The sequence below is a fragment of the Neolamprologus multifasciatus genome, chromosome 19, assembly GCF_963576455.1.
Source record: "Neolamprologus multifasciatus chromosome 19, fNeoMul1.2, whole genome shotgun sequence".
NCBI classification, from domain to species: domain Eukaryota; kingdom Metazoa; phylum Chordata; class Actinopteri; order Cichliformes; family Cichlidae; genus Neolamprologus; species Neolamprologus multifasciatus.
Window position 1 is genome coordinate 13,723,847 of NC_140457.1, and position 24,192 is coordinate 13,748,038.

Here is a 24,192-nt window from a genome sequence, read left to right on the forward strand (position 1 = left end):
TGCACGTACCTTCCATGAGAAAGCTGTCCGATAGAGACGGCTCCACTGTTAAAATGTGAACATAATGTTAACTACAAATCAATAAAGTGTTATATGACTCTAAATTACAGGATCAACGTGATACCTTTAACTTTCTCCTCCTTATCAGCTTTCTTCTCAGCAGTTTTTCCTGCAAACGTTTTGCATACAGTTAATAAAAGCTATAATGTAGTGGTTTTTTTTGAATACTCAGAAATGAAGGGCGTCACAAACAAACCTTTCTTTGCAGGCTCTTGTATCTCTTTGAGAACCCTGTCCTCTGTAAAAGGCAGCAAGACATAAAAAAGTCAAACAGTTTTTCTCAAGTGTTTAATGTGAATGTATTTGACATAAAAATTTATTATTACATGAATAATTTAAATGTGTGTTTTCTCTTAAAAAAGAAAACACAACATTTTTCTTTTTTAAAAGGAAAATCGCTTGAGAAACATCTGAATATTAAGATAGTATTTTCATCCTGTTCACTAATTAATCAAACAGCGGTTTCAACTCAGTAATAGTGACTGCGTGTTCTACATTTATGTTAGTTTCTCCAAGCTGACTGCATACCTTTCTTTGTTGCAATGGGCTTTATCTTTTCTTTTAAAACACGAGGCTCTGTTTCACAAACATGAAGCAAACACAAACAGGCATGAAATACACAACAGTTATGCATAAAAATTACTGGAGGGAAGAAAAAAGTGAAGCTTTAAAATAAGTGATTTTTAATTTCAGTAAAGGGTAGAAGGCTCTTTTTTGCAGATGTAATGCAACTGAATGACTTAAAAACGCTTATGAAAACCAAATGCGCAGAATGAAAAGTGATGCCCAGTAAGCTCAGAGAAAAATGTTAAATGAAGAACCACTTTCTAATAAAGTAACCTTTAAGATTTATAATGTGCTACTGCTTAGTATATACACTCTCACTTCATTAGGTACATCGTCCAACTGCTCATTAAAGCAAATATCTAATTATCCAATCACAAGGCAGCAATTTAGACATAGGCAGATGACCTTCTGGAGTTCAAACCAGGACCAGAATGGAGAAGAATGGGCTGCTGCTTGTGTAATCGCATTGGAGATATTTTCACTTTAGTACCAACTGGACATGTCCATCTCTTTATGACCACCATCTGCCCATCTTCTTATGGTTACTTCCAGCAGGTCAACTTGCCATGTTACAAAGCTCAGATCTTGACAATGAGTTCACTGTACTCAAACGGCCGCCATAACCACCAGATATCAATCCAATAAACAACTTTCAGGATGTAGTGGAATTTAAATCATGGATGTACAGCTGACAAAACTGCAGCAACTGTTATGCTAACACGTCAACCAAAATCTTTGAGGAGTGTTTCCAGCACCTTACTGAGTCTGGGGCTGCACTTACGGCAAAGTGGAGCTTAATATGGTACTGGCAAAGTGTATCTAATAAAGTGTCTGGTGAGAGCATATATTTAAAAAACAACAACAACTTGGGAGCGCTAGGTTGTGAAAACATGGCTTTTTAAATTCGCAATTAATTAAAAAAAGAGCCACGTGTGATATAGATGAAAATCTGCTTGGTTTTATAGTTTAACTACAGATTGGATAACGTTTCGTCAACTTTCATAACAGAATTATAACGAAATACATCAACAGCCAGATTTCTTAGACTCTGTGTTCTCCAAGCATAGCTCATAAATCATTTTTAAAGAAATTATTTAGAAAATATTTATTTATGATTAAGTTAGTAGTTACAACCTATAAATCCTTTATGTATGAGGCCTTATTAGAAAGTGGCAGTACATTCTCAGATATGTGCTAATTACCTGCATGCATGCTTTGTGTAAAAATTACTGTGAAGCATTTTTTTTTTACATCAACCTATAAATATTTTATTGATGGCAGATTAACTAACTTTGAGATAATTTCCTTGTTGGCCATTCAGTTGCCTATAATCTTTGCTAATTTAGGATTTTCATTTGAAGCTCTTTACTTAGATGTCTGGTTGACTAGAAAATCTTCTCAACTATCAGCAGCAGCGTGTTTAACGGTTACTTAATTTTTATAAGCAAAATAGCTGTTTCCCCTCTAAGTTACTTATCTACATTTAGAGGGGCCTTCATGTTGTAATCAGATTACCACTGATGGTTACATGAAGTATGAAGTGCTGCCTGCACTGAAGCACCACATGTACCTTTCTTCACGTGGACTGGTTTGGTCTTTTCCTTCAACATGGCTGTGCCATCAGGGACAAAAATGCAATCAATAAAACATACAGATGGAAGTATTTCAGTGTATTTAAGACATCAGAAAATCTCAAATTTGTGACAGTATCCTGACATTACACGTAGCCGTAAAGTCCTGTACCCACAGTGTCATAAATAAAGTGTAAAACTTTGCACTGTACCTTTCTTTGCTGCAGCAGGCCTGGCCTTTTCTTTAGGTGTTTCCAGTTCTGTAAAAGAACAACTTTGGTCAGACTTTAGCAATCAACCTGAAGAATTTTACTGCAGAAGCCACAATTAGCTTACTTTTAAACAATACTTATAGCAGCTCAAACCAATTTCTGCAGTGTGAAAGCTTCAATTATTTTTTTAAATTACTGATTTAGTCCATTCTACAAACAGCCACAACACATTTTTAGTTTGTTTTGTCATCTTTTCAGATATGAAATAGGCCTATTATGTTATTTTAATTATACAAAACATTCCTTTTCCTTAGTAGAAACTACTTTTCTTTGGTTTGCTTCTGACTTTGTGCAGTACTTGGGGGTCCATGTGGCTGCGATAGAGCCAACGATCTGTTTTTGCACATTATTAAATCAAATCCACTGGCAGATTTCTTCTATAGAGGACTTCTATAGAGTCTTTGCTCAGTCTTTAAAGAACAAAACAATGATTCTACTTGTTTCCCATAACACCAAATATTTTTATAAATGACCTTTTTTTACAGCTGGTTTTGCTTTTACCTCTGGTACTTTTGGTTCTGAGTAATAAAACAAAAAGGTATGATATGTAAGATAATCAGTGTTTATCTACACCATTATCATTATTTTGTGATAGTTTTCTAATGGTACTACATAATAAAAAGCATCTACATGCAGATGGCAATGGCAGTGTACCTTTTGTCTTTAGAAGGGATTTAATCTTTTCCTTCTTTGCTTCGACCTCTGCTTTAGGAGCTGTAAAACAGGGAAAAATAACATTTTCAACTTTTTTTTAAAGAACTATTTTTAAAGAAGTATAGAGTGTGTATGATCTATAACAGAAATAGAATAGATTGCCTAGCTTAGGACTATTTAAAGAGTTTAAATCAAACATATACCTTTCTTTTCAAGAGCTGGTTTCAGTTTTTCCTTTGTAACCTCTGGCTCTGATGAAAAAAAAAAAAGCATGAAAGTGTTAATAATAATTCACTTTAATAAATAATAACCATGGATTGTAAGCAATTCACCTTTCTTAGCAGGAACTGGCTTAGCCTCAGCTTCTAAAGAGAAAGGGAAGAAAAGAGGTCATATGAGAAGAGTGATGACTAGCATCACTTATAGCTAATTGCAAAACTAAAGCAACACATTGCATAAACCCAGTCTATTGCTTAAGCATGTATTGAGGAATGCTGAAACATGAAAATAACCAAATTGAAAAGGACAAAACTCAGCGGTAACATAATAACTTAATCAAAATAAAAGCAGATTATGGTACTTTGAGCATTTTTACTTGGGTCATTATCACGTGGCAGCGAAGCATGTCGTCAGCAGCTACATGTCAGCGAATCAGTCGTGATGTGACGTGGGTTGAACATGACTGAATTAATATCAGCACAGTGCTGCGTGTGATGTTTCTACAGCAAAACAACACACGATTCTGCTGTATACCTTTCTTCTTTTTAGCAGGTGATGGTTTTCCCTTGGTAACAGCTGCTAGAATAATAAATGCTCCAATTAACTTGAATTATATTTATAAAAAGGCGGGAACCACTGAAATACTGCTGTTCTACCTGTTAGATAATTAAAGGAAAAATAAGACCTGTGAAAGAGGTGAAAAGCTAAAAGGATACCTTTTTTGGGAGTCACTGGCTCAGCTTTCTTCTTCTTAAGAACCTCAGCTTCTAAACAAATAATAGCAACAGAACTTCACATTCAGAAAAATATTTTTGTGTGGTGCTTCTGCCTCTGTAACAGAGAAAAATGTGTGAAAATCAAAAGCTTGAGCACATTTTTGGCTTAGCTGTAACTGGTTCTAAGTAAAGAAATTTTAAGTTCAGTGTTACAGAGACACAATGAAACTCAATGATAACTATTTCTTACCTTTCTTGATTGGAACTGGCTTGAGCTTCTGTTTTAAAACCTCAGCTGATGTTAAAAACACAGAACGTCATGTTCAGTATAAAATCCAAATTCTCTTTCATGTTATTAAAAGTCTGACTGTTAAAATCTAGAGTACTGTCCTGTGTTATTTTTGGCCCTTTTTGTAGAGCATATGATTGGATTTACAACAGACTAGTAATAAAGTTTCCAGCACCTCTACAGGTCTCCTGGTTGATCAAAAGCAAAGGATTTAGAGATGTTTTGCCAAGTTGTCTGTTATGTGAAGCCACAACGCCTTTTTATTCAATTCAGTTTATTTATTCATAAAGCACCAAATCACAACCACAGATGCGTCAAGGCTCTTCATATCGACTTTTATTAGATTTTGGGCATTGATTTCAACTCCATCATCATATTTACCTTACCTGGTTTTACAGGTGTAGGCTTTACTTTTAGCGTTGGCTCCTTCTTAGGCTCCTTGGGAGCTGCTTCTGGTGGAAAATAAGACATTGATTTCTAAAGATTGTTGCTTATGAATTAAAAATTTATTTTGATTTTTTTAATATCCCACATGAAAGTCTTTAGGCTCATTCGGCATTACATTGTCATTGTCAGCAAACAAAGTATGTATTAGCACATGCTTAAATGTATTTCTTGAATGACTTGAAAAATCAATGAGACACTATATCGTTAACCATCAGAATAGCTTTAACTTACACATTGCAGAGAAAATGAGACAATGTGGTGTCTCACGCCTTACATTAAACAGTATTCCAGCATAGTCTCACCTGCTTTTGTAACATTGAGCTGTTCCTTTTTAAGAACAGATGCAACCTGCTTCTTGACAATTTTAATTCCTCTTACAGGCTTTTTGGCATCTGAAGTAAAAAGGAAAAGCTGCTTCAAACATTTTTATCCTCCACAAAACAAATAAAGCCTATAAGTCCATTTTCCTTTTAGGCTCAATGTAGGTTTCCTTCTGTGTGAGTACAGCTAATGAATTTTCCTTACAGGTCCACATCAGTCATCCAAAACAACAACCAAAAACTGTTTTAAATACAATAAAATGCTGTTTAAAGTCTGAATGTTAAAATCTAGAGTACTGTGTTTTTATTTATTTATTTATTTTTGACTTTTTTTTTTGTAGATTTAACTAAATAAATTAGAACAAATGATTTGTTTTTACACCAGACCATTAATAAAGTTCACAGCACCTATACAGGTGTTCTGGTTGATCGAAAGCAAAGGATCTAAAGATAATTTGCCAAGTTGTCTGATATGTGTAGCCATAACATTGAGTCAACCCTTGAGTTAAGTTGAGTAAGGTGCCTTTTTATTCAATTCAATGTATTTATTCATATAGCGCCAAATCACAACCACAGTCGTGTCAAAGCTCTTTATATTGTAAGGTAAAGACCCTACAATAATACAGAGAAAACAGAGAAAACCCCAACAATCAGATGACCCCCTATGAGCAAGCACTTTGGTGACAGTGGGAAGGAAAAAACCCCTTTTAACAGGAAGAAACCTCCAGCAGAACCAGGCTCAGGGAGGGGTGGTCATCCCCTTTGACCGGTTGGGGGTGAGGGGAAAAGACACGGGACTTTAAAAAGTTCCATAATAGTCTGGTTCTTTGGAAGCAAAATATATAGAAATGAGTGGTGGCTTAACACTTTTGCACAGTACTGTAGTTAAATGATTAAAATTGAATACAAAATGTTCTCATATATGACTGTTTCTACCTTTTTTGGTTGGTTCTGGTTTAACTCTCTCTTTCAGTGTCAAAGGCACTAACAAAGGGGAAAAAATGTTTGAGTTTGGAAACATTGAGAAAGCATTCTGAACTGTATAAAAACACACAAGAACAGCTGCTTAAACAAAGAGATGCACCTTTCTTCAGTGGCACCACCTTCACCTTCTCCTTTGTTAGAGTAACATTTTTGTGTGGTGCTTCTGTCAAAGATAAATGAGTATGAAAATCAAAAGCTTGAGTACATTTTAAAATTATGATTAACAAAGTTAAGTCTGCTCTTACCTTTAGCTGGGGCTGGTTTTGTCTTAATGGGAGCTGGCTCTAAGTAAAGAAATTTTAGGTTCAGTCTTGCAGAAAATAAGACACTGTGACACAGCATTCATACTTAGTATGTCAATCAAGCATGTATTGAGGAATGCTGAAACATGAAAATGACCAACTTGAAAAGGACAAAACTCAGCAGTAACACAATAATTTAAGCAAAATAAAAGCAGATTATGGTACTTTGAGCATTTTTACTTGGGTCATTATCACGTGGCAGCGAAGCATATCGTCAGCAGCTACATGTCAGCGAATCAGTCGTGATGTGACGTGGGTTGAACATGACTGAATTAATATCAGCACAGCGCTGCGTGTGATGTTTCTACAGCAAAACAACACACAATTCTGCTGTATACCTTTCTTCTTTTCAGCAGGTGATGGTTTTGTCCTGGTAACAGCTGCTAGAATAATAAATGCTCCAATTAACTTGAATTATATTTATAAAAAGGTGAGAAACCACTGAAATACTGCTGTTATACATGTTAGATAATTAAAAGAAAAATAAGACCTGTGAAAGAGGTGAAAAGCTAAAAGGATACCTTTTTTGGGAGTCACTGGCTCAGCTTTCTTCTTCTTAAGAACCTCAGCTTCTAAACAATAGCAACAGAAAACATAAGGTCCAGTTTACTGCAGAGGACAATAATCTGGTTTCTATTATAACAGTCACAGCTGATTGTTCCAAACTATGATGCTGTATAAAAAATGCAAAAGCATGCATAGAAATACAAAAACTTCACATTCAAAAACATTATTAAAGTCTAACACAGGATGCCTGTGTATATTAGAATTAGTATTAGTATTGGTAGATACTATTTGACTAGTAAAATGTTCAGTCACTATTTTTACCTTTTTTGGTTGGTTCTGGTTTGGCTCTTACTTTCTGAGTTACAGGCACTAACAGGGAGGAAAAAAGTTGCCAGGTTATGTTTGGAAACTTTCTTCTATGTTTGGAAAGTATTCAATTATTTAAAATATATATGTATTTATTTATTTTTTTAAATTAGCATAATAACAGTGCATGGTGGGAATCACACTAGAACAGCTACTTAAACAAAGAGATGCACCTTTCTTCAATGGCACCACCTTCACCCTCTCCTTTGTTAGAGTAACATTTTTGTGTGGTGCTTCTGCCTCTGTAACAGAGAAAAGAGTGTGAAAATCAAAAGCTTGATTACTTTTAAAAAACTATTTAAAGGAAAGATTAGCATCATCTTACCTTTAGCTGGGGCTGGTTTTGTCTTAACTGGAGCTGGCTCTAAGTAAAGAAATTTTAGGTTCAGCGCTACACAGAATAATTCAGTTCAGTTTAATTAATACAGCCCCAAATCACAATAACAGCTGGATCAGAGTGCTTTATACTGTAAGGTAAAGACCCAACAATTATACAAAGAAAACAAACCCTAACAATCTGATGACCCCCTATTAGCAAGTGCTTTGGCGACAGTGGGAAGGAAAAACTTGCTTTTAAGAGGATGAAATATCCAGCAGGGCCAGGCTCAGGGGAGGAAGACAGGACAATACTGAAACTCAATGATAACTGTTTCTTACCTTTCTTGGTTAGAACTGGTTTGAGCTTCTGTTTTGAAACCTCAGCTGATGTTAAAATCACAGGACGTGATGTTCAGTGTGACATCCAGACCTCTTTCATGTTATTAAAATTCTGATCTTTGACATGATATACTGTACGTACTTGTCTTTGCAGAGACAGCTTTGACTTTCTCTTTTGGCATCTTGACGACTGATGAACAAAGAACAGACATCAGGTTACGGAGAATATCATTAGGAACAGTGGGATGCAAAAATCTGAAATCAGTGTAACATAAAATAAAAGTATTTCTTCATAGGCACAATTTTAACCCTCTCTTTCACCAGTGAGGCATTTCTAGCAGTACCTTGTTGTTCTGTCAAGAAAAAAGAGATTTGCATGCAGCCTGTATAGTTAAGTTGGTGTTTCTTTGTGCATAAAAATATGCACCACACGCACCTTTAGCCAAGATCGCTGGTTTGGGCTTTTCTTTTGGAGCAACAGCTTCTGTATATGAAAAATAAAAAAAAATTTTAACAGCAGGATAATGCAACTCCCTCAGTATCAATCATTTTGTCATTTGGTGATCAGAAGATTATCAATGTAATATGTGAACATTACCTTTCTTTGCAGGAGGTGCTTTAGCCTTTTTCTTTGGTGCTTCTGTGACACAACACAAGTGCATAAACTTACCATAACTCTGGCTTTTACAGTTCAGATTTTAAAACATCTGGAACGTAATCGTTAGTGATATTCATAAAACGGATGCACAGGAACATTCTCCATAAGAGTTAGCAGGTGTCAGTAGTAGTGTCCACTTAATTTCATAGACCTGTGACTCTTCTGCCTTTAAGTCTTGACACTGTCATAAAGGTAAGTATATTTACCCTTCTCTGAAGGAGCTCGTTTTACTCTTTCTTTTGTAACCTCAGCATCTAAAAACAGAAAATAACACAGGAATTGATAAGAATATGTAATTTGCTAGTAATTAAGTATACTGCTCCATATAATTTATTAAACTGAGCAACAAGCAAATAAAATATCAGTAAAGTGCTGCAGAGAGTGTAATAGCTTAGCAGCATTACCTCTTTTATTTACTAGTGCTGCCTTTATGCTCTAATATGAGAATATGTTTAGATTTGGCGTGTTGTTTGAGTTTAATTTTCAGTGTTTCAACTCCATCAACATATTTGCATTACCTGGTTTTACAGGTGTAGGCTTTACTTTTAGCGCTGGCTCCTTCTTAGGCTCCTTGGGAGCTGCTTCTAGTGGAAAATAAGACACTGATTTCTAAAGATTGTTGCTTATGAAGTAACACTTTCTTTAAATTTTTTTATATTCCGCATGAAAATCTTATCTCATTAGGCATTACACTGTCAGTGTCAGCAAACAAAGTACGAATTAGAACATGCTTAAATGTATTTCTTCAATGACTTGAAAAATCAATGAGGCATTATATCTTTAACCCTCAGAATAGCTTTAACTTACACATTGCAGAGAAAACAAGAAAATGCGGTGATTCATGCCTCACCTATATTAACCAAAAGTCCAGCATAGTCTCACCTGCTTTTGTAACATTGAGATGTTCCTTCTTAAGAACAGATGCTACCTCCTTCTTGACTATTTTAATTCCTCTTACAGGCTTTTTGGGCTCTAAAGTAAAAAGCAAAAGCTGCTTCAAACATTTTTAGAAAATGGATTAATTATATTCTCCACAAAATAAAAGCATCTAAATTTTATATTGTTATGAAAACTATACATCACTATTCTTCTTACGGGTCAACAACATTCATCCAAAAGAACAAACAACGTTTCAAAGATATTTATTGTAATGAGTCTAATGAGTTTTTTCTTTTTCTTCGATAGAGACATGATATCCTTAATACACTCCCTCTTGCTCGCTGTTCAAATCTTTTGTTTCTGAGGGGCAGCCAATCAGAGGAAATAGTGTTGTGGATCTTTACATTATAAAAATTAAAACTCTGTACTGTACATGTACCTGTCTTTGTGATTCTTTTCTTCACAGGTTCTTTGTCTTCTTTGGGAGTCTTGATTTCTTTCTCCTCTTTGGAAGGCTTTTTAACTTCTTTTTCTATTTTGTGAATCTCCTCTTTCTTTTCTTTGGAAGGTTTCTTTTGGACAGGTTCTTTGGGGAGCTTCTTCAGTTCTCTTTCTTCTTTGATAGGCTTCTTTGGTTCTTTTTCATCCTCTCTAGAAGGTTTTGTTGGTTCTTTAACTACTTGTTTTTCCTTTGCTGACTTCTTTGGTACTGCCCTTTCTTTAGAAGGTCTCTCTTTCTTTATGTCCTCTTTCACCTCTTTAGGAATTTCTGCTGTTGGTTTCTTCTCTTTGATGATCTTTTCTGGCTCTTCTGAAATCTTCTTTAATTGCTCAGCATCTTTGGGTGGTTTTTCTTGATCTTTTGTTTCTTTTAAAGGCTTTCTTGATTCCTTTTCTTTCCTTGGATGAAGTATTTCTCCCCTTGCTTCCTTGGATGGAACCTCATCTTTAGATTGTTCCTTAACTTCTTTTTCCTTTTGTTCTCTTATAGGTTTAATTTCTTTCTCCTCCATGGATGGTTTTATTTCTTCTTTGTAATCCTTTGAGGGTTTTTTCACTTCTTTCTTTTCCTTTGGAGGTTTTGTTACTTCTTTTGGTTTTGTGGTCTTCACCTCCTTCTCTACTTTCTCAACCATCTCTTCCTTAGATGTTTTTAAGACTGCCTTTTCTTTGTGTAATTTTTTCTCTGCTTTCTCATCTTTAAGGGATTTCTTTTGTTCTTTGACATGTTTCTCCTCTCTTGGTTGTTTCTTCTCCGTCTCATCTTCGGAAGGTTTTGATACTTCCTTAGATTTCTTAACTTCTTTCTCTTCTTCAGGAGTTTTTGTCTCTTCTTCTTTTAGAGGTGGTTCCGTTTCCTCTTTTTCTACTTTTGGAGGGTGGGTGACTTTTTTCTCCTCTATATGTGGTGTTTTAGCCTTAGAGGGTTTCTTTGCTTCTTTCTCTTTTTTGGGAGGCACCTCTACTTTTTCTTCTTTAGGAGATTTCCTAATTTCTATCTCTTCTTTAGGAGGTTCCTTGTCCTCTTTGAATGGTTTCTTAATGTCTTTGGGCAGTCTCTTGACTCCTTTCTCAGGTAGTTTCTTCTCTTTTGAAGGATGGCTAATTTCTTTTTCTTCAATGGGTTTTATTAAAGGTATCTTCTTTTCTTTTTCCTTAAGAGGTTTCTTCTCTTCCTTCTCTGCTTTAAGAGATTTCTTCTCTTCCTTCTCTTCCTTAGGAGGTTTCTTCTCTTCCTTCTCTTTTTTAAGATGTTCCTTCTCAGGTCTCCCTTCCTTAAGAGGTTTCTTCTCTTCCTTCTCTTTTTTGGGAGGCTTCTTCTCTTCTTTCTCTTTTTCGAGAGGTTTCTTTTCTTCCTTTTGTTCCTTAAGAGGTTTCTTCTCTTCCTTCTCCTTTTTGAGAAGTTTCTTCCTTTCCTTTTCTTCCTTAAGCGGTTTCTTCTCTTCCTTCTCCTTTTTGATATGTTTCTTCTCTTCCTTTTCTTCCTTAAGAGGTTTCTTCTCTTCCTTCTCCTTTTTGAGATGTTTCTTCTCTTCCTTTTCTTTTTTAAGATGTTCTATCTCAGGTTTGTCTTCCTTAAGAGGTTTCTTCTCTTCCTTCTCTTTTCTGAGTGGTTTCTTCTCTTCCTTTTCTTCTTTAAGAGGTTTCTCCTCTTCCTTCTCTTTTCTGAGAGGTTTCTTTTCTTCCTTAAGAGGTTTCTTCTCTTCCTTCTCTTTTCTGAGATGTTCCTTCTCAGGTTTCTCTTCTTTAAGAGGTTTCTTCTCTTCCTTCTCTTTTCTGAGAGGTTTCTTCTCTTCCTTCTCTTTTTTAAGATGTTCCTTCTCAGGTTTCTCTTCTTTGAGAGGTTTCTTCTCTTCCTTCTCCCTTTTGAGAGGTTTCTTCTCTTCCTTTTCTTCTTTAAGAGGTTTCTTCTCTTCCTTCTCTTTTCTGAGAGGTTTCTTCTCTTCCTTCTCTTTTTTAAGATGTTCCTTCTCAGGTGTCTCTTCTTTAAGAGGTTTCTTCTCTTCCTTCTCTTTTCTGAGATGTTCCTTCTCAGGTTTCTCTTCTTTAAGAGGTTTCTTCTCTTCCTTCTCTTTTTTGGGAGGTTTCTTCTCTTCCTTTTCTTCTTTAAGAGGTTTCTTCTCTTCCTTCTCTTTTCTGAGAGGTTTCTTCTCTTCCTTCTCTTTTTTAAGATGTTCCTTCTCAGGTGTCTCTTCTTTAAGAGGTTTCTTCTCTTCCTTCTCCTTTCTGAGAGGTTTCTTCTCTTCCTTTTCTTCTTTAAGAGGTTTCTTCTCTTCCTTCTCTTTTTTGGGAGGTTTCTTCTCTTCCTTTTCTTCCTTGAGAGGTTTCTCCTCTTCCTTCTCTTTTTCGAGAGGTTTCTTCTCTTCCCTTTCCTCTTTGAGAGGTTTCTCCTCCTTTTTGAGAGGTTTGTCCTCTTTCTTCTCTTTTTTGAGAGGTTTTGTCTCTTCCTTTTCTTCCTTAAGAGGTTTCTTCTCTTCCTTCTCTTTTTTAAGATGTTCCTTCTCAGGTTTCTCTTCCTTAAGAGGTTTCTTCTCTTCCTTCTCTTTTCTGAGATGTTCCTTCTCAGGTTTCTCTTCCTTAAGAGGTTTCTTCTCTTCCTCTTCTTCCTTAAGAGGTTTCTTCTCTTCCTTCGCTTTTCTGAGAGGTTTCTTTTCTTCCTTTTCTTCCTTAAGAGGTTTCTTCTCTTCCTTCTCTTTTCTGAGAGGTTTCTTTTCTTCCTTTTCTTCCTTAAGAGGTTTCTTCTCTTCCTTCTCTTTTCTAAGGTGTTCCTTCTCAGGTTTCTTTTCTTTAAGAGGTTTCTTCTCTTCCTTCTCTTTTCTGAGAGGTTTCTTCTCTTCCTTCTCTATTTTGGGAGGTTTCTTCTCTTCCTTCTCTTTTCTGAGAGGTTTCTTCTCAGGTTTCTCTTCCTTAAGAGGTTTCTTCTCTTCCTTCTCTTTTCTGAGAGGTTTCTTCTCTTCCTTCTCTTTTTTGGGAGGTTTCTTCTCTTCCTTCTCTTTTCTGAGAGGTTTCTTCTCAGGTTGTTCTTCCTTAAGAGGTTTCTCCTCTTCCTTCTCTTTTTTGAGAGGTTTCTTCTCTTCCTTTTCTTCTTTGAGAGGTTTCTCCTCCTTTTTGAGAGGTTTGTCCTCTTTCTTCTCTTTTTTGAGAGTTTTCGTCTCTTCCTTTTCTTCCTTAAGAGGTTTCTTCTCTTCCTTCTCTTTTCTGAGATGTTCCTTCTCAGGTTTCTCTTCTTTAAGAGGTTTCTTCTCTTCCTTCTCTTTTTTGGGAGGTTTCTTCTCTTCCTTCTCTTTTCTGAGAGGTTTCTTCTCAGGTTTCTCTTCCTTAAGAGGTTTCTTCTCTTCCTTCTCTTTTCTGAGATGTTTCTTCTCTTCCTTCTCTTTTTTGGGAGGTTTCTTCTCAGGTTTCTCTTCCTTAAGAGATTTCTTCTCTTCCTTCTCTTTTCTAAGATGTTCCTTCTCAGGTTTCTCTTCTTTAAGAGGTTTCTTCTCTTCCTTCTCTTTTCTGAGAGGTTTCTTCTCAGGTTGTTCTTCCTTAAGAGGTTTCTTCTCTTCCTTCTCTTTTCTGAGATGTTCCTTCTCATGTTTCTCTCCTTTAAGAGGTTTCTTCTCTTCCTTCTCCCTTTTGAGAGGTTTCTTCTCTTCCTTCTCTTTTCTGAGATGTTTCTTCTCATGTTTCTCTTCTTTAAGAGGTTTCTTCTCTTCTTTTTCTTCTTTAAGAGGTTTCTTCTCTTCCTTCTCTTTTCTGAGATGTTCCTTAAGAGGTTTCTCTTCTTTAAGAGGTGTCTTCTCTTCCTTCTCCGTTTTGAGAGGTTTCTTCTCTTCCTTTTCTTTTCTGAGATGTTCCTTCTCATGTTTCTTTTCCTTAAGAGGTTTCTTCTCTTCCTTCTCTTTTTTGGGAGTTTTCTTTTCTTCCTTTTCTTCTCTGAGAGGTTTCTCCTCCTTTTTGAGAGGTTTGTCCTCTTTCTTCTCTTTTTTGAGAGGTTTCTTCTCTTCTTTTTCTTCCTTAAGAGGTTTCTTCTCTTCCTTCTCTTTTCTGAGATGTTCCTTCTCAGGTTTCTCCTCCTTAAGAGGTTTCTTCTCTTCCTTCTCCCTTTTGAGAAGTTTCTTCTCTTCCTTTTCTTCTTTAAGAGGTTTCTTCTCTTCCTTCTCCCTTTTGAGAGGTTTCTTTTCTTCCTTTTCTTCTTTAAGGGGTTTCTTCTCTTCCTTCTCTTTTCTGAGAGGTTTCTGCTCAGGTTTCTCTTCCTTAAGAGGTTTCTTCTCTTCCTTCTCTTTTCTGAGATGTTCCTTCTCAGGTTTCTCTTCTTTAAGAGGTTTGTCCTCTTTCTTCTCTTCTTTGACAGGTTTCTTAACTTTTTTCTCTTGTTTGGGAGATTTTTCCTCTTTAAGACGTTTTCTCTCCTTCTCTTCTTTGGGAGATTTCTTCAAGTCTTTGTCTTGTTCAGGAAGTTTCTTAAGTTCTGTCTTTACTGTAGGTGGTTTCTTCTCATCTTTAGGAGGTTGGGTTACTTCTGTCTCTATTTTTTCTAGTATTCTGATCTTTTTCTCTTCTTTGGGTGATTTCTTGAGTTCCTTTATTTGTCTTATTGGTTCCTTTTCCTCTTTAACTTCTCTGGTAGCTTTAATGACTTCTTTCTCTTTTTTAGGTGTTTTCTTGATTTCCTTTTCTTCTTTGGGAGGTTTTTTGAATTGTTCCTCTTCTGTCGCTGGTTTCATCACCCTCTTCTTTTCTTTGGATATCTTCTTGAGATCTGTTTCCTTCTTAGGTGGTTTTGTTGCTTTGACCTCTGAGTGAATTGGTTTTTTCGCCTTGTCCTTTCCTTTGGGAGGTTCTTTCACTTTCCTCTCATCTTTAGGTTTGACAACTTTTTTCTTTTCTTTGGGCAGTTCTTTTACATCTTTTCTGAGCAGCTTCTTTACTGGCTCTTCTTCTAAAAGCAACAATTTAGGTGTCAGTTTAGTATATTCTGTAGGGAATAAAAGGATATCATGTGCCCTTTGTGTGGAGAAGTTACTCGTATACATTTGTACTGGTTGTATATATTTTGTATTTATTTTTCATATTTTGTAAGTCTATTTATACTTCTGAACAGTATTTTGTAATTTCAAAATATAACGTTATTACCTTTGGGCTTCTTTTCTTTCAGTTTAAGAGGTTTTGTGTCAACTTCGGGCTTCTCCTTTAGTTTTACTTCTTTTGGTTTTATCTCTACTGTTTCAAACTCTTTGGCTTCCTTATCTTTTTTCTTCTCCATCACAGGTGCTGCAGCTTTGAGATCTGTAAGCAGCAATGCATCCTCACAAGATTATCCGTGGCAAATTGGCACAAATATTTACAATTTAATTAGAAAAAAAATAACCTGAGAAAAATCAAAAACATGCACAGTTTCAAAAAATGTACCTTTAATAATGCCATCTTTAACTTCTTCTATTGCATGTCTTTCCTTTGCTTCTTTCAGAACTAAAGTATATCAGAAATACAGCATACAGAAATATTCAAAAAATATTCAACATACAACAATTAATTTCTGGACTTGTAATACAGTTAACATGACAAATAATCATGCTTGCAAAAGCACTAGAAGCATCACAGTGTTAAAAAAAAAAAACTATGATTACAAACACGCCACAATATTGTCGTCATACTGTTAAAAGTAATCAGCCTGGTGTTTTGGAAATGTACAACTTTATCACTGTGTGTCTGCCTGAAAATTGATTGGGCACACAAAATACTTCTATGGGATCTTAATGAAACCCACTCTAGGACATATGCTCATATACAGAAGATTACCTGTATATATTAGTGCTGTCAAAATTAACGAGTTAATTTTTTGAGATTAATGTGAAATGTTTAACGCGTTAAAAAAAAATTAACGCACTCCCCCCCCCCCCCCCCCCCCCCCCCGTAATACAAGACCTTTTAACTCATTGGCAGCTCTGAAGGAGGGGGCAGCATTGTGCTATGCTGGCGTTTTGCCTGCCGGAAATAATTAGACGAAGAAGAAGTGTTACCATGCTATTATAAGCAAACACGCAACAATGGATAAGGACGGGCTTTTGGGGGGGAAGTTTTACTTTAAGAAGTTGCCTAACGGCTTGTTGGACAAAACGAAAGTAACGTGCACAATTTGCAAAGCTGAATTCAGGTACCACAGAAGCAATTCGTCTCTGTGCTATCACCTGAGAGCAAAACACCCGGAATCCACCTCTACGGGACCTTGCCAATCCACGCCTCAGGATTATGGTGCTCGTGGACGGATAACAAAACATGTGAGTGAAAAGCTAACCAATTCTTTGGTTGTTTGGATAGCTAAAAACTGCCGACCAGTTAGCATAGTAGAAGATGATGGATTGAGAGAAGTCATTCGCGTTGCATCAGGAGACGTGTGTTATAATCTTCCCTCGAGAGGAACCATTGTGTCGAGACTGCACACTTTGTATGAGGACCAGAGGGATCAGCGGTCCAGCAAGCTTGTGCAAGTAAGGAATTTCGCTCTCACGGGAGATCGCTGGACTTCGGTGAACAACGATAACTATTTGGGCGTCACAGCGCATTTTATTGATAACGACTGGACACTACAATCGTTTGCACTAACAGTGAGTAAAACTGAAGAGCGACAGTGTGCTGAGGCGTGTGCTGACCATTTTCTCAGTGTTGCAAATGAATGGAAAATTAAGGACAAGTTAACCACGTTTGGCACCGACAGTGCTCGTAACATGGTTGCAGCCGCCAGACTACTTCCATTTGAACACATGCCCTGCACGGCCCACATTCTGCAAAGAACGATCACAGTTTCTCTTAATGACAGTGAATTTGAAAGGGTTCTGTCCAAATGTCGCAAGGTTGTTGGACATTTTAAGCAGAGTTCAGCGAACGCACAGGAATTAAAGGAACAGCAAGTTGCACATGGACAAAAAACAGAACCACTTGTTCGGGACGTTCCAACAAGATGGAACTCCACCCTAGAGATGATCAAGCGGATCCAGAGAAACAAATCTGTGCTGACCACCATCCTGGCTCAGCAAAACAGCATGGTGACTATGTTGACCGACCAGGAGTTTGACGTACTGCAAAAGCTGGAGGAACTACTTGAATCTTGCAGGTAAATCATTTTGTTTATCATGTATGTGTGGGCGTCTACCTTTGTGTTCTGTGTTCTAGCTCTGTCTTCACGTATGTTCTCCCCCTCCACCTCTGTGAGTCTCTGTGTGATTAATATAAAAATACAGGCTTGTTTACAACTTTTGTTCTTTCTATTGCAGATATGTGACCGAACTGCTGGGGGGGAAGCTGTATGTTTCCTGCTCCGTGGTGTTGCCAGCCTTGTGTTATTTGTTCAGGGTTATGGAGCTCTCAGATGATGACCCAGTCTACGTTTTGAGGTTTAAGAAGGTTTTTACCACAGACCTAGCTCAGCGGAGGGACAGCATCAATCTAACATGGCTGAAGATCGCTACTGCCCTTGATCCCAGGTTTAAAGACCTTAAGTGTGTTTCTAAAGATGAAAGAAGAGAGGTGTGGGCTTCATTACATGACCTTGTGATGGCAGAGACGCATTCACACCAACCATCTGCTCAGACAACAGAGGAACCATCACCAAAAAAGAGAAAGATCGCCATCTGCTTGCTGGGTTCTTCAGATTCAGATTCAGAAGAAGAGGAAGACTCTATAGATCGCTGTCTGGATCGGTACAAAGCAGAGCCCAAAATAGACATAGAGGAGTGTCCACTACAGTGGTGGTTAAAGAGAGAAGGAGCACATGCCAGGCTGGCACCTATTGCATGCAAATACCTGTCAACCCCTGCAACCACAGTGCCTTGTGAGAGATTATTCTCACTCTCAGGTCACATCATTCAAAAGAGGAGTGCTTCTTTGTCCTCAGATGATGTCAACAAAATAGTCTGCCTCAATAACTGGCTGAGTGTAAAGGACTAAGCCAAATCGCTGCTTTGGAGAGAATAATGTTCACCACTCTGGGTTTTCAGCTGTCTTTTTGTGTTTTAAATATTGACTTTTGTGCACCCTTTTGAAATTGAGCATTAAAGTGTTACATTTTGTTATTTACATTTCTATTGTTAAATTATATAAGAAATTATTATTATTAAAGCTAAAGTCTCATTTTAATGGCATTTATTGTTATGGTATTGTGCTAGCACTTTAACCTTTAGGCCTAGGTTCAGTATTATTTCCTATCAGCAGATACTAGAAAGACTTCTTTAATGTGATTCACTGTTGATGACTTTGAAGATTTTTTTTTTTAGTTGTATTTCACAGCAGAGAATCTGTGTTAAAGATTGACAAAAACTATTAAAAATCTCTTTGAATTTAAGCATACATTCTTTGTGTTTATTCTGCATTTACTTCATTATGTTGCTTATTGGCTTAAATATCTGTTACAAGCTTAAATATAAAGTTGAAAAAATGTAATTGCAGGCAGGGTATTTTTCAAATAATTGCAGACAAATTACAGGAAATTGTGCCAAATACTTTTTTTTAACTGATTGACAGCAATAATATATATATATATATACACACACCCAATGTTACATATGGTATGTAACATTGGGTATGGTTGTGGTGTATTTTTAAATATCTATTATTACCATATCTTCATTAGTAATACTACTAATAGTGCTTTTCTAAGACAGTTATAAAAAGAAAAATACGTGGCATAAAGTACTGTTCCAATACTTGATGGTTCAAAAAGTTAGAAAAAACATTCACACATTGTTAGCCCAAAGAAGAAAATTTGTGACATAAAATATTAAACATTAAAAATTAAAAAAAGTTAAATTAATCATTCAGCAGATTACATGTTAGGTCCGAATAACTTTAGTCCTGTCATTACCAACTATTCAAAGAGCATGTAAATTAACACTGCCATTCCACATAAAACATAACATTACTTAATACATGCATCATGTATTTTCATAGCCTCATAATGAAAAACATGATGACAAATATGTGAGGGGAAGAGTTTAGTACCTTTTTCATATTTGTTGTGGCTTTCTGCTTTGTGAGACAATTTGAGTCCTCCAAATCTCTCAAGGGTAACATTGGCCTTCCTCTTTCGTTTAGGTTCAGTCTTTCTGCTTTCGCTGTTGTTGTTATTTTCATCATGATCATCAATGATGTTGGAGTATTTATCCTCCTCGTAAACAGGAAAAAAAGTTTCTTTCTCTTCCTCCTCACCATCAGCAGATTCAGGTACAGCGCTGTCATTACCGATTTTCTCAGATAACAGTATTTTAAGGTGTGTCATTGATGGCTCTTCAGTGTTGGTCTCTTCCTGTTCTACTACAATAGGTTCTTCTGGCCCCTTCTCCCCACTATCCTCATATTCTACTACATCTTCATTTTTCTCCTCCTCTTCCTCCTCCTCCTCATCACTGTCTCTGATTTTAGTCTCTTCTTGATCTTCAAAAATGTATTCAGTTTTAATTTCCTCTGCCTCCTTCTCAGCTTCTACCAAAATACTGGGAAGCTCACTATCTTCCTCTTCATATCCTGCCAAAATATCACGAGTCTTGGATTCCTCTTCCTCGTGTTCTACTAAATCATCCTCGGTTTTGGCTTCTTCTTCCTCCTCGTGCTCTATTAAATAATCTCCAGTTTTGGCTTCCTCTTCTTCCTCCTCATGTTCTACCAAATCATCTCCAGTTTTGGCCTCTTCCTCTTCGTCCTCATAGTCTATTAAAATATCCTCAATTTTGGCCTCCTCTTCTTCCTCCTCATGTTCTACCAAATCATCTTCAGTTTTGGCTTCTTCTTCCTCATGCTCTATTAAATAATCTCCAGTTTTGGCTTCTTCTTCTTCCTCCTCATGTTCTACCAAATCATCCTCAGTTTTGGCTTCTTCTTCTTCTTCTTCTTCTTCTTCTTCTTCTTTCTCATGCTCTATTAAATCATCTCCAGTTTTGGCTTCCTCTTCTTCCTCCTCATGTTCTACCAAATCATCCTCGGTTTTGGCTTCTTCTTCCTCTTCCTCATATTCTACCAAATAATCCTCAGTTTTGGCTTCTTCTTCCTCCTCATGTTCTACCAAATCATCTTCAGTTTTTGCTTCTTCTTCTTCCTCCTCATGTTCTACCAAATCATCTTCAGTTTTGGCTTCTTCTTCTTCCTCATGCTCTATTAAATAATCTCCAGTTTTGGCTTCTTCTTCTTCCTCCTCATGTTCTACCAAATCATCCTCAGTTTTGGCTTCTTCTTCTTCTTCTTTCTCATGCTCTATTAAATCATCTCCAGTTTTGGCTTCCTCTTCTTCCTCCTCATGTTCTACCAAATCATCTTCAGTTATGGCCTCTTCCTCTTCGTCCTCATAGTCTATTAAAATATCCTCAATTTTGGCCTTCTCTTCTTCCTCCTCATGTTCTGCCAAATCATCTTCAGTTTTGGCTTCTTCTTCTTCCTCCTCATGTTCTACCAAATCATCCTCAGTTTTTGCTTCTTCTTCTTCCTCCTCATGTTCTACCAAATCATCTTCAGTTTTTGCTTCTTCTTCTTCTTCTTTCGCATGCTCTATTAAATCATCTTCAGTTTTGGCCTCTTCTTCTTCCTCATGCTCTACCAAATAATCTTCAGTTTTGTTTTCTTCTTCTTCCTCATGCTCTACCAAATAATCTTCAGTTTTGGCCTCTTCTTCATCTTCCTCATGCTCTACCAAATAATCTTCAGTTTTGGCCTCTTCTTCTTCTTCCTCATGCTCTACCAAATAATCTCCAGTTTTGGCTTCTTCTTCTTCCTCATGCTCTATTAAATAATCTTCAGTTTTGGCTTCTTCTTCTTCCTCCTCATGTTTTGCCAAATCATCTTCAGTTTTGGCTTCTTCTTCTTCCTCCTCATGTTCTACCAAATCATCTTCAGTTTTGGCTTCTTCCTCTTCCTCATGTTCTACTGAAGCATCGTCAGTTCTGGCCTGGCCAAAAATGTCTTCAGTTTTTGTTTTCTCATGTTTATCCACAATAGTTTCTTCAGTGTTGCTCTCCTCATCATCTTCTACCAAAATGTCTTTGGTTTTGGTCTCCTGCACCTCTTCATCTTCTACCACCCCTTCTGCTAACTGTATCACTTCATCATTTACAATTATCGCAAATTCATCTGTCTTTGTGTCTCTCTTGTCTTGGTCTTCACCTCTACCATCACCTCCTCCTTCTTCTATCGCCTCTTTATGCTCTTTTTCTTTTATTAATTGTTCTGCATTATCCTTTATTTGAACTTCGTCATCATCACCCTCTCCAATTTCCTCTTCTTCCTCCTTGGTGTCATCATCAAGCTTTTCCTCCTCCTCCTTCAGTGATGGTCTCAGTTCTGGTTCTTCAATGTGTCTCGCTAGTGATGTGATAGCAATAAATTTAGTGTCTGTTTTTAACTTAATGAATGTGACTTTTAAAAAAAAAGAAAGAAACAAAAATCATGTGAATACCATCATCTTCCTCTGTCACATCTGCTTCAGTGGGTGCCATCTCAGAGTCTTCTTTTATCTCTGCAGCAGGAGCAGCTTCATCTTTGGCAGCACGCGTGATCTCTGTAACTGTATTACGAACCTTGTCATCCCTCCTATGTGATCTTCATTTCTTTATAGGGTGATTTTAATGGTGCAAAATCATAGCAACATTACAGCATGATATACACCACTGATTGCAGTTTGTGGATTTTTAAAATTGCTTCATAAATTGAAGCAGGAGTTATTTTATATCTCGTTTCTTTTCTATTTTGCTTCTTTTAAAGTGTTTTTTTTTAAATGCCTTGTAACTTCCTGAAGTAGCTGGTACAAACTGCAGCTGAGCTATATGTTTAGCCACTCATTACAGAGGAGTACTTGATCAAATTAGGCTACAGTGCTGTGATGATCTTAATGAAGGAGCTGGCTGGATCAAATAGTTTATATAAAACCACAGGACCAAAGGAACATGATGTATCAAAACTGGCTACAATGGTAAATACAGTGTAAAAGTATTGTGAATGCTATCTTTGCAACATGTGGTGTGTTTAATAGTTACATGCGCAGGTAAAAAGTATACAAAAACACATGTAATCCAGTCCGGACAATCCAAGTATATACATATGACAACAGTGTAAATGGTCAAAAACAGGAGGCAACCAGTCAGTGGCACAAAAATGCGAGAAACAGCAACAAAGGAATGCAAGTCTGAAGGACACACATGGTCATGCACAATGTTACACAGAAAAACATGATGACTGAGTCAAGACATATCACTGCGAAGTTCTGTAAAATATTACAACAAATGGTCAGTGTGACAAAGAAAGGGAGGAATGAAGTAAACCAATCCAATGCAATGCAATCCAATAACAATGTAGCAGCTTAATAACAATTAGAATAACAGAATGAAGAACAGATATGATGCATGTTTGTCCATGCTATAATGTAATGAGTACAAATTCAAATTAAGTATTTTTCAAACACAGTGGCACACAGTTTCATAGATCTTCAGGGTTACACTGAACAGTGAGGCATACCATGAGGCAGACTTGAAAACAGATTGAACAATGTCCCATGAAAAACACAAGTCTGTACAAACATGCAAGAAACAAAAAAAAAAATCAAAAAATCTATGCAGTCTAGATGCTTGCAACACACATTGCGCATGTTTAAAAGCACATTTTAAATGTCTTTAACGAAGATATTTTCTTACCTTTTTCAAATGGAGGCAGAAATTCCCCTGTATTAACACATGGAAAAAGACACTTAGCTTCTTTTTTAATGTAATATTTCCTTTTCTGTATTACTGCAATGGAAAACAGAAGAAATGCTGTCATTACCTTCCCTTCTTACTAAATTGATATCAGATGGGGAAGGTACAGCTTCATCTAAAAGAAACAAAGACGTTTTGTGAAAACCTGCCAATCATAAATGTTTATTTTATCAATTTTTTAATCAGAATATTTCTGAGTGGATTAAAGCAGAAACCTTTTTCTGTTACTACATTTACACCTGGGGTGGTGACAGGTTCCCCTGAAACATAGAAAATATTTAGCAGATGGATTTTTAATATTTCCTAATTAATAGTACTGAACATCTAATACTAATAGCCATACCCTGATCACCAACAATCATGCTTGACATGTAAGCTAAGAGCAAATCCTTCTTGTCTGTGAGCTCTGACACAGCATCTTCAACAACTTTCATTGGGTCAATGGACACTTCAGGCATGATTCCTGAAAATGAAAAACACCAGACTGCTTTGTCTTTATTTAGAAAATCAGCTTAGCTGCTGTAAGGATAAGATGTAACCAATTTTCTGATAATGACGTAGGCTAAAACAGACCTTGTTCACCAATCAGTGTTGAGGAGATGTAGCTCGCAAGCAGGTTTGTCTGCTCTTTGGTGATTTCTACTGCTGACTTAAAAACTGACACGGGGCTAAATCCCAAGGAATGCTGGATATCTAACCAACAGAGAAAATAAAACAATCCCTCGTGAAGTCTGGGAAACCTGCAGTGTGTGCATTGTATCAGGCGATGTCTTGGCAGACTGTGTACCTTTTAGCGTGTCCAGTATGACATCCAAGACTGCGCAGAGCACGCCCTGGATGTAGCCAAATAGTCCACTCACATAGTCATTAGTAACACTGAAGGCATTTCTGCCAATAACCACGGGGTCAATGAAGCTAATGTCAGTGGTTCCTGAGGACAACACACACTCAGGTCAAAGGCGCAGTAAAGTACTTCATTAAACATACATGTACTTGACAGTTACACAGACGTTAGAAAAATGTGTTTAAGGCCAACATTTTCCTTATAAAAGCATGCATTGTCAAAGTTAGATAAGTTATATAAGTTCTTGTTTAGTGGACAACATCCATAACAAGCTAAAAAGAGTTACTGTTGATCTAAAAATACATTCCTAATAAAGTCTGTAAAATGCATAAGCAGTATATACAGAATATAAGATGTACTGTAAATATTAAGCCACAAACATCACAAATGAGACAATATGGAGGCACTGAATACCTTTGAATGCATCCAGTGTCATGTCTACGATGGCACAGAGCATGTCCTGGATGTAGCCAAATATTCCACTCACTGTGTCATTTGTGACGTGGAATATATTTCTTCCTATTACCACAGGGTCCATGAAGCTAATGTCGACGGTTCCTGAGAAACATAAACAGGAAATGAATACAGAGTAGTACGCAAAGCAAACTCTCTAAATTGTGTTAGATAGATATTCTTTTATGTTGTTTTTAAGAGGTTATGGGTTAAACG

The 24,192-nt window shown here is 36.7% G+C and overlaps 2 protein-coding genes across 51 annotated transcripts in view; one reads left to right on the forward strand and one right to left on the reverse strand.

Moving 5' to 3' along the window:
* The window catches only part of LOC146496186 (uncharacterized), a 29,915-nt gene that overhangs the window by 2,213 nt on the left and 3,510 nt on the right, over positions 1-24,192 (reverse strand). For 2 of the 50 annotated variants that reach the window (XM_085142253.1, XM_085142232.1), the window contains 43 exons: positions 23,938-24,081; positions 23,467-23,610; positions 23,253-23,372; positions 23,023-23,142; positions 22,895-22,939; positions 22,747-22,794; positions 22,620-22,646; positions 21,389-21,496; positions 18,949-21,294; positions 15,364-15,423; positions 15,088-15,240; positions 14,532-14,929; positions 9,908-14,390; positions 9,472-9,561; positions 9,108-9,173; positions 8,796-8,843; positions 8,530-8,571; positions 8,368-8,415; positions 8,074-8,121; positions 7,932-7,976; positions 7,600-7,638; positions 7,448-7,516; positions 7,230-7,277; positions 6,923-6,973; positions 6,740-6,784; positions 6,345-6,383; positions 6,200-6,262; positions 6,052-6,099; positions 5,098-5,187; positions 4,735-4,800; positions 4,310-4,354; positions 4,060-4,110; positions 3,878-3,922; positions 3,457-3,489; positions 3,328-3,375; positions 3,125-3,184; positions 2,944-2,988; positions 2,411-2,458; positions 2,198-2,239; positions 589-636; positions 257-298; positions 125-169; positions 10-45 (listed from right to left, as the gene is read on the reverse strand). In XM_085142253.1, the coding sequence (XP_084998379.1) occupies positions 10-45; positions 125-169; positions 257-298; positions 589-636; positions 2,198-2,239; positions 2,411-2,458; positions 2,944-2,988; positions 3,125-3,184; positions 3,328-3,375; positions 3,457-3,489; positions 3,878-3,922; positions 4,060-4,110; positions 4,310-4,354; positions 4,735-4,800; positions 5,098-5,187; positions 6,052-6,099; positions 6,200-6,262; positions 6,345-6,383; positions 6,740-6,784; positions 6,923-6,973; positions 7,230-7,277; positions 7,448-7,516; positions 7,600-7,638; positions 7,932-7,976; positions 8,074-8,121; positions 8,368-8,415; positions 8,530-8,571; positions 8,796-8,843; positions 9,108-9,173; positions 9,472-9,561; positions 9,908-14,390; positions 14,532-14,929; positions 15,088-15,240; positions 15,364-15,423; positions 18,949-21,294; positions 21,389-21,496; positions 22,620-22,646; positions 22,747-22,794; positions 22,895-22,939; positions 23,023-23,142; positions 23,253-23,372; positions 23,467-23,610; positions 23,938-24,081 (9,729 nt within the window). Of the gene's footprint in view, positions 1-9; positions 46-124; positions 170-256; positions 299-588; positions 637-2,197; positions 2,240-2,410; positions 2,459-2,943; positions 2,989-3,124; positions 3,185-3,327; positions 3,376-3,456; positions 3,490-3,877; positions 3,923-4,059; positions 4,111-4,309; positions 4,355-4,734; positions 4,801-5,097; positions 5,188-6,051; positions 6,100-6,199; positions 6,263-6,344; positions 6,384-6,739; positions 6,785-6,922; positions 6,974-7,229; positions 7,278-7,447; positions 7,517-7,599; positions 7,639-7,931; positions 7,977-8,073; positions 8,122-8,367; positions 8,416-8,529; positions 8,572-8,795; positions 8,844-9,107; positions 9,174-9,471; positions 9,562-9,907; positions 14,930-15,087; positions 15,241-15,363; positions 15,424-18,948; positions 21,295-21,388; positions 21,497-22,619; positions 22,647-22,746; positions 22,795-22,894; positions 22,940-23,022; positions 23,143-23,252; positions 23,373-23,466; positions 23,611-23,937; positions 24,082-24,192 lie in introns of all 50 variants that reach the window. The other 48 variants (XM_085142222.1, XM_085142215.1, XM_085142263.1 and 45 more) reach the window with 47 other exon arrangements.
* LOC146496187 (E3 SUMO-protein ligase ZBED1-like) lies at positions 15,939-18,292 on the forward strand. The gene is made up of 2 exons (XM_085142279.1): positions 15,939-17,065; positions 17,226-18,292. Exons 1-2 carry the CDS (start codon positions 16,002-16,004, stop codon positions 17,896-17,898), a joined length of 1,737 nt encoding a protein of 578 aa, XP_084998405.1. The 5' UTR covers positions 15,939-16,001; the 3' UTR covers positions 17,899-18,292.

Excerpts from the sequence above, each read along its gene's own strand:
- LOC146496187 (XM_085142279.1), top strand. The coding sequence starts at position 16,002 with ATGGATAAGGACGGGCTTTTGGGGGGGAAGTTTTACTTTAAGAAGTTG. Across the intron at positions 17,066-17,225 it reads GAACTACTTGAATCTTGCAG|ATATGTGACCGAACTGCTGG; the intron begins GTAAATCATTTT and ends TTTCTATTGCAG.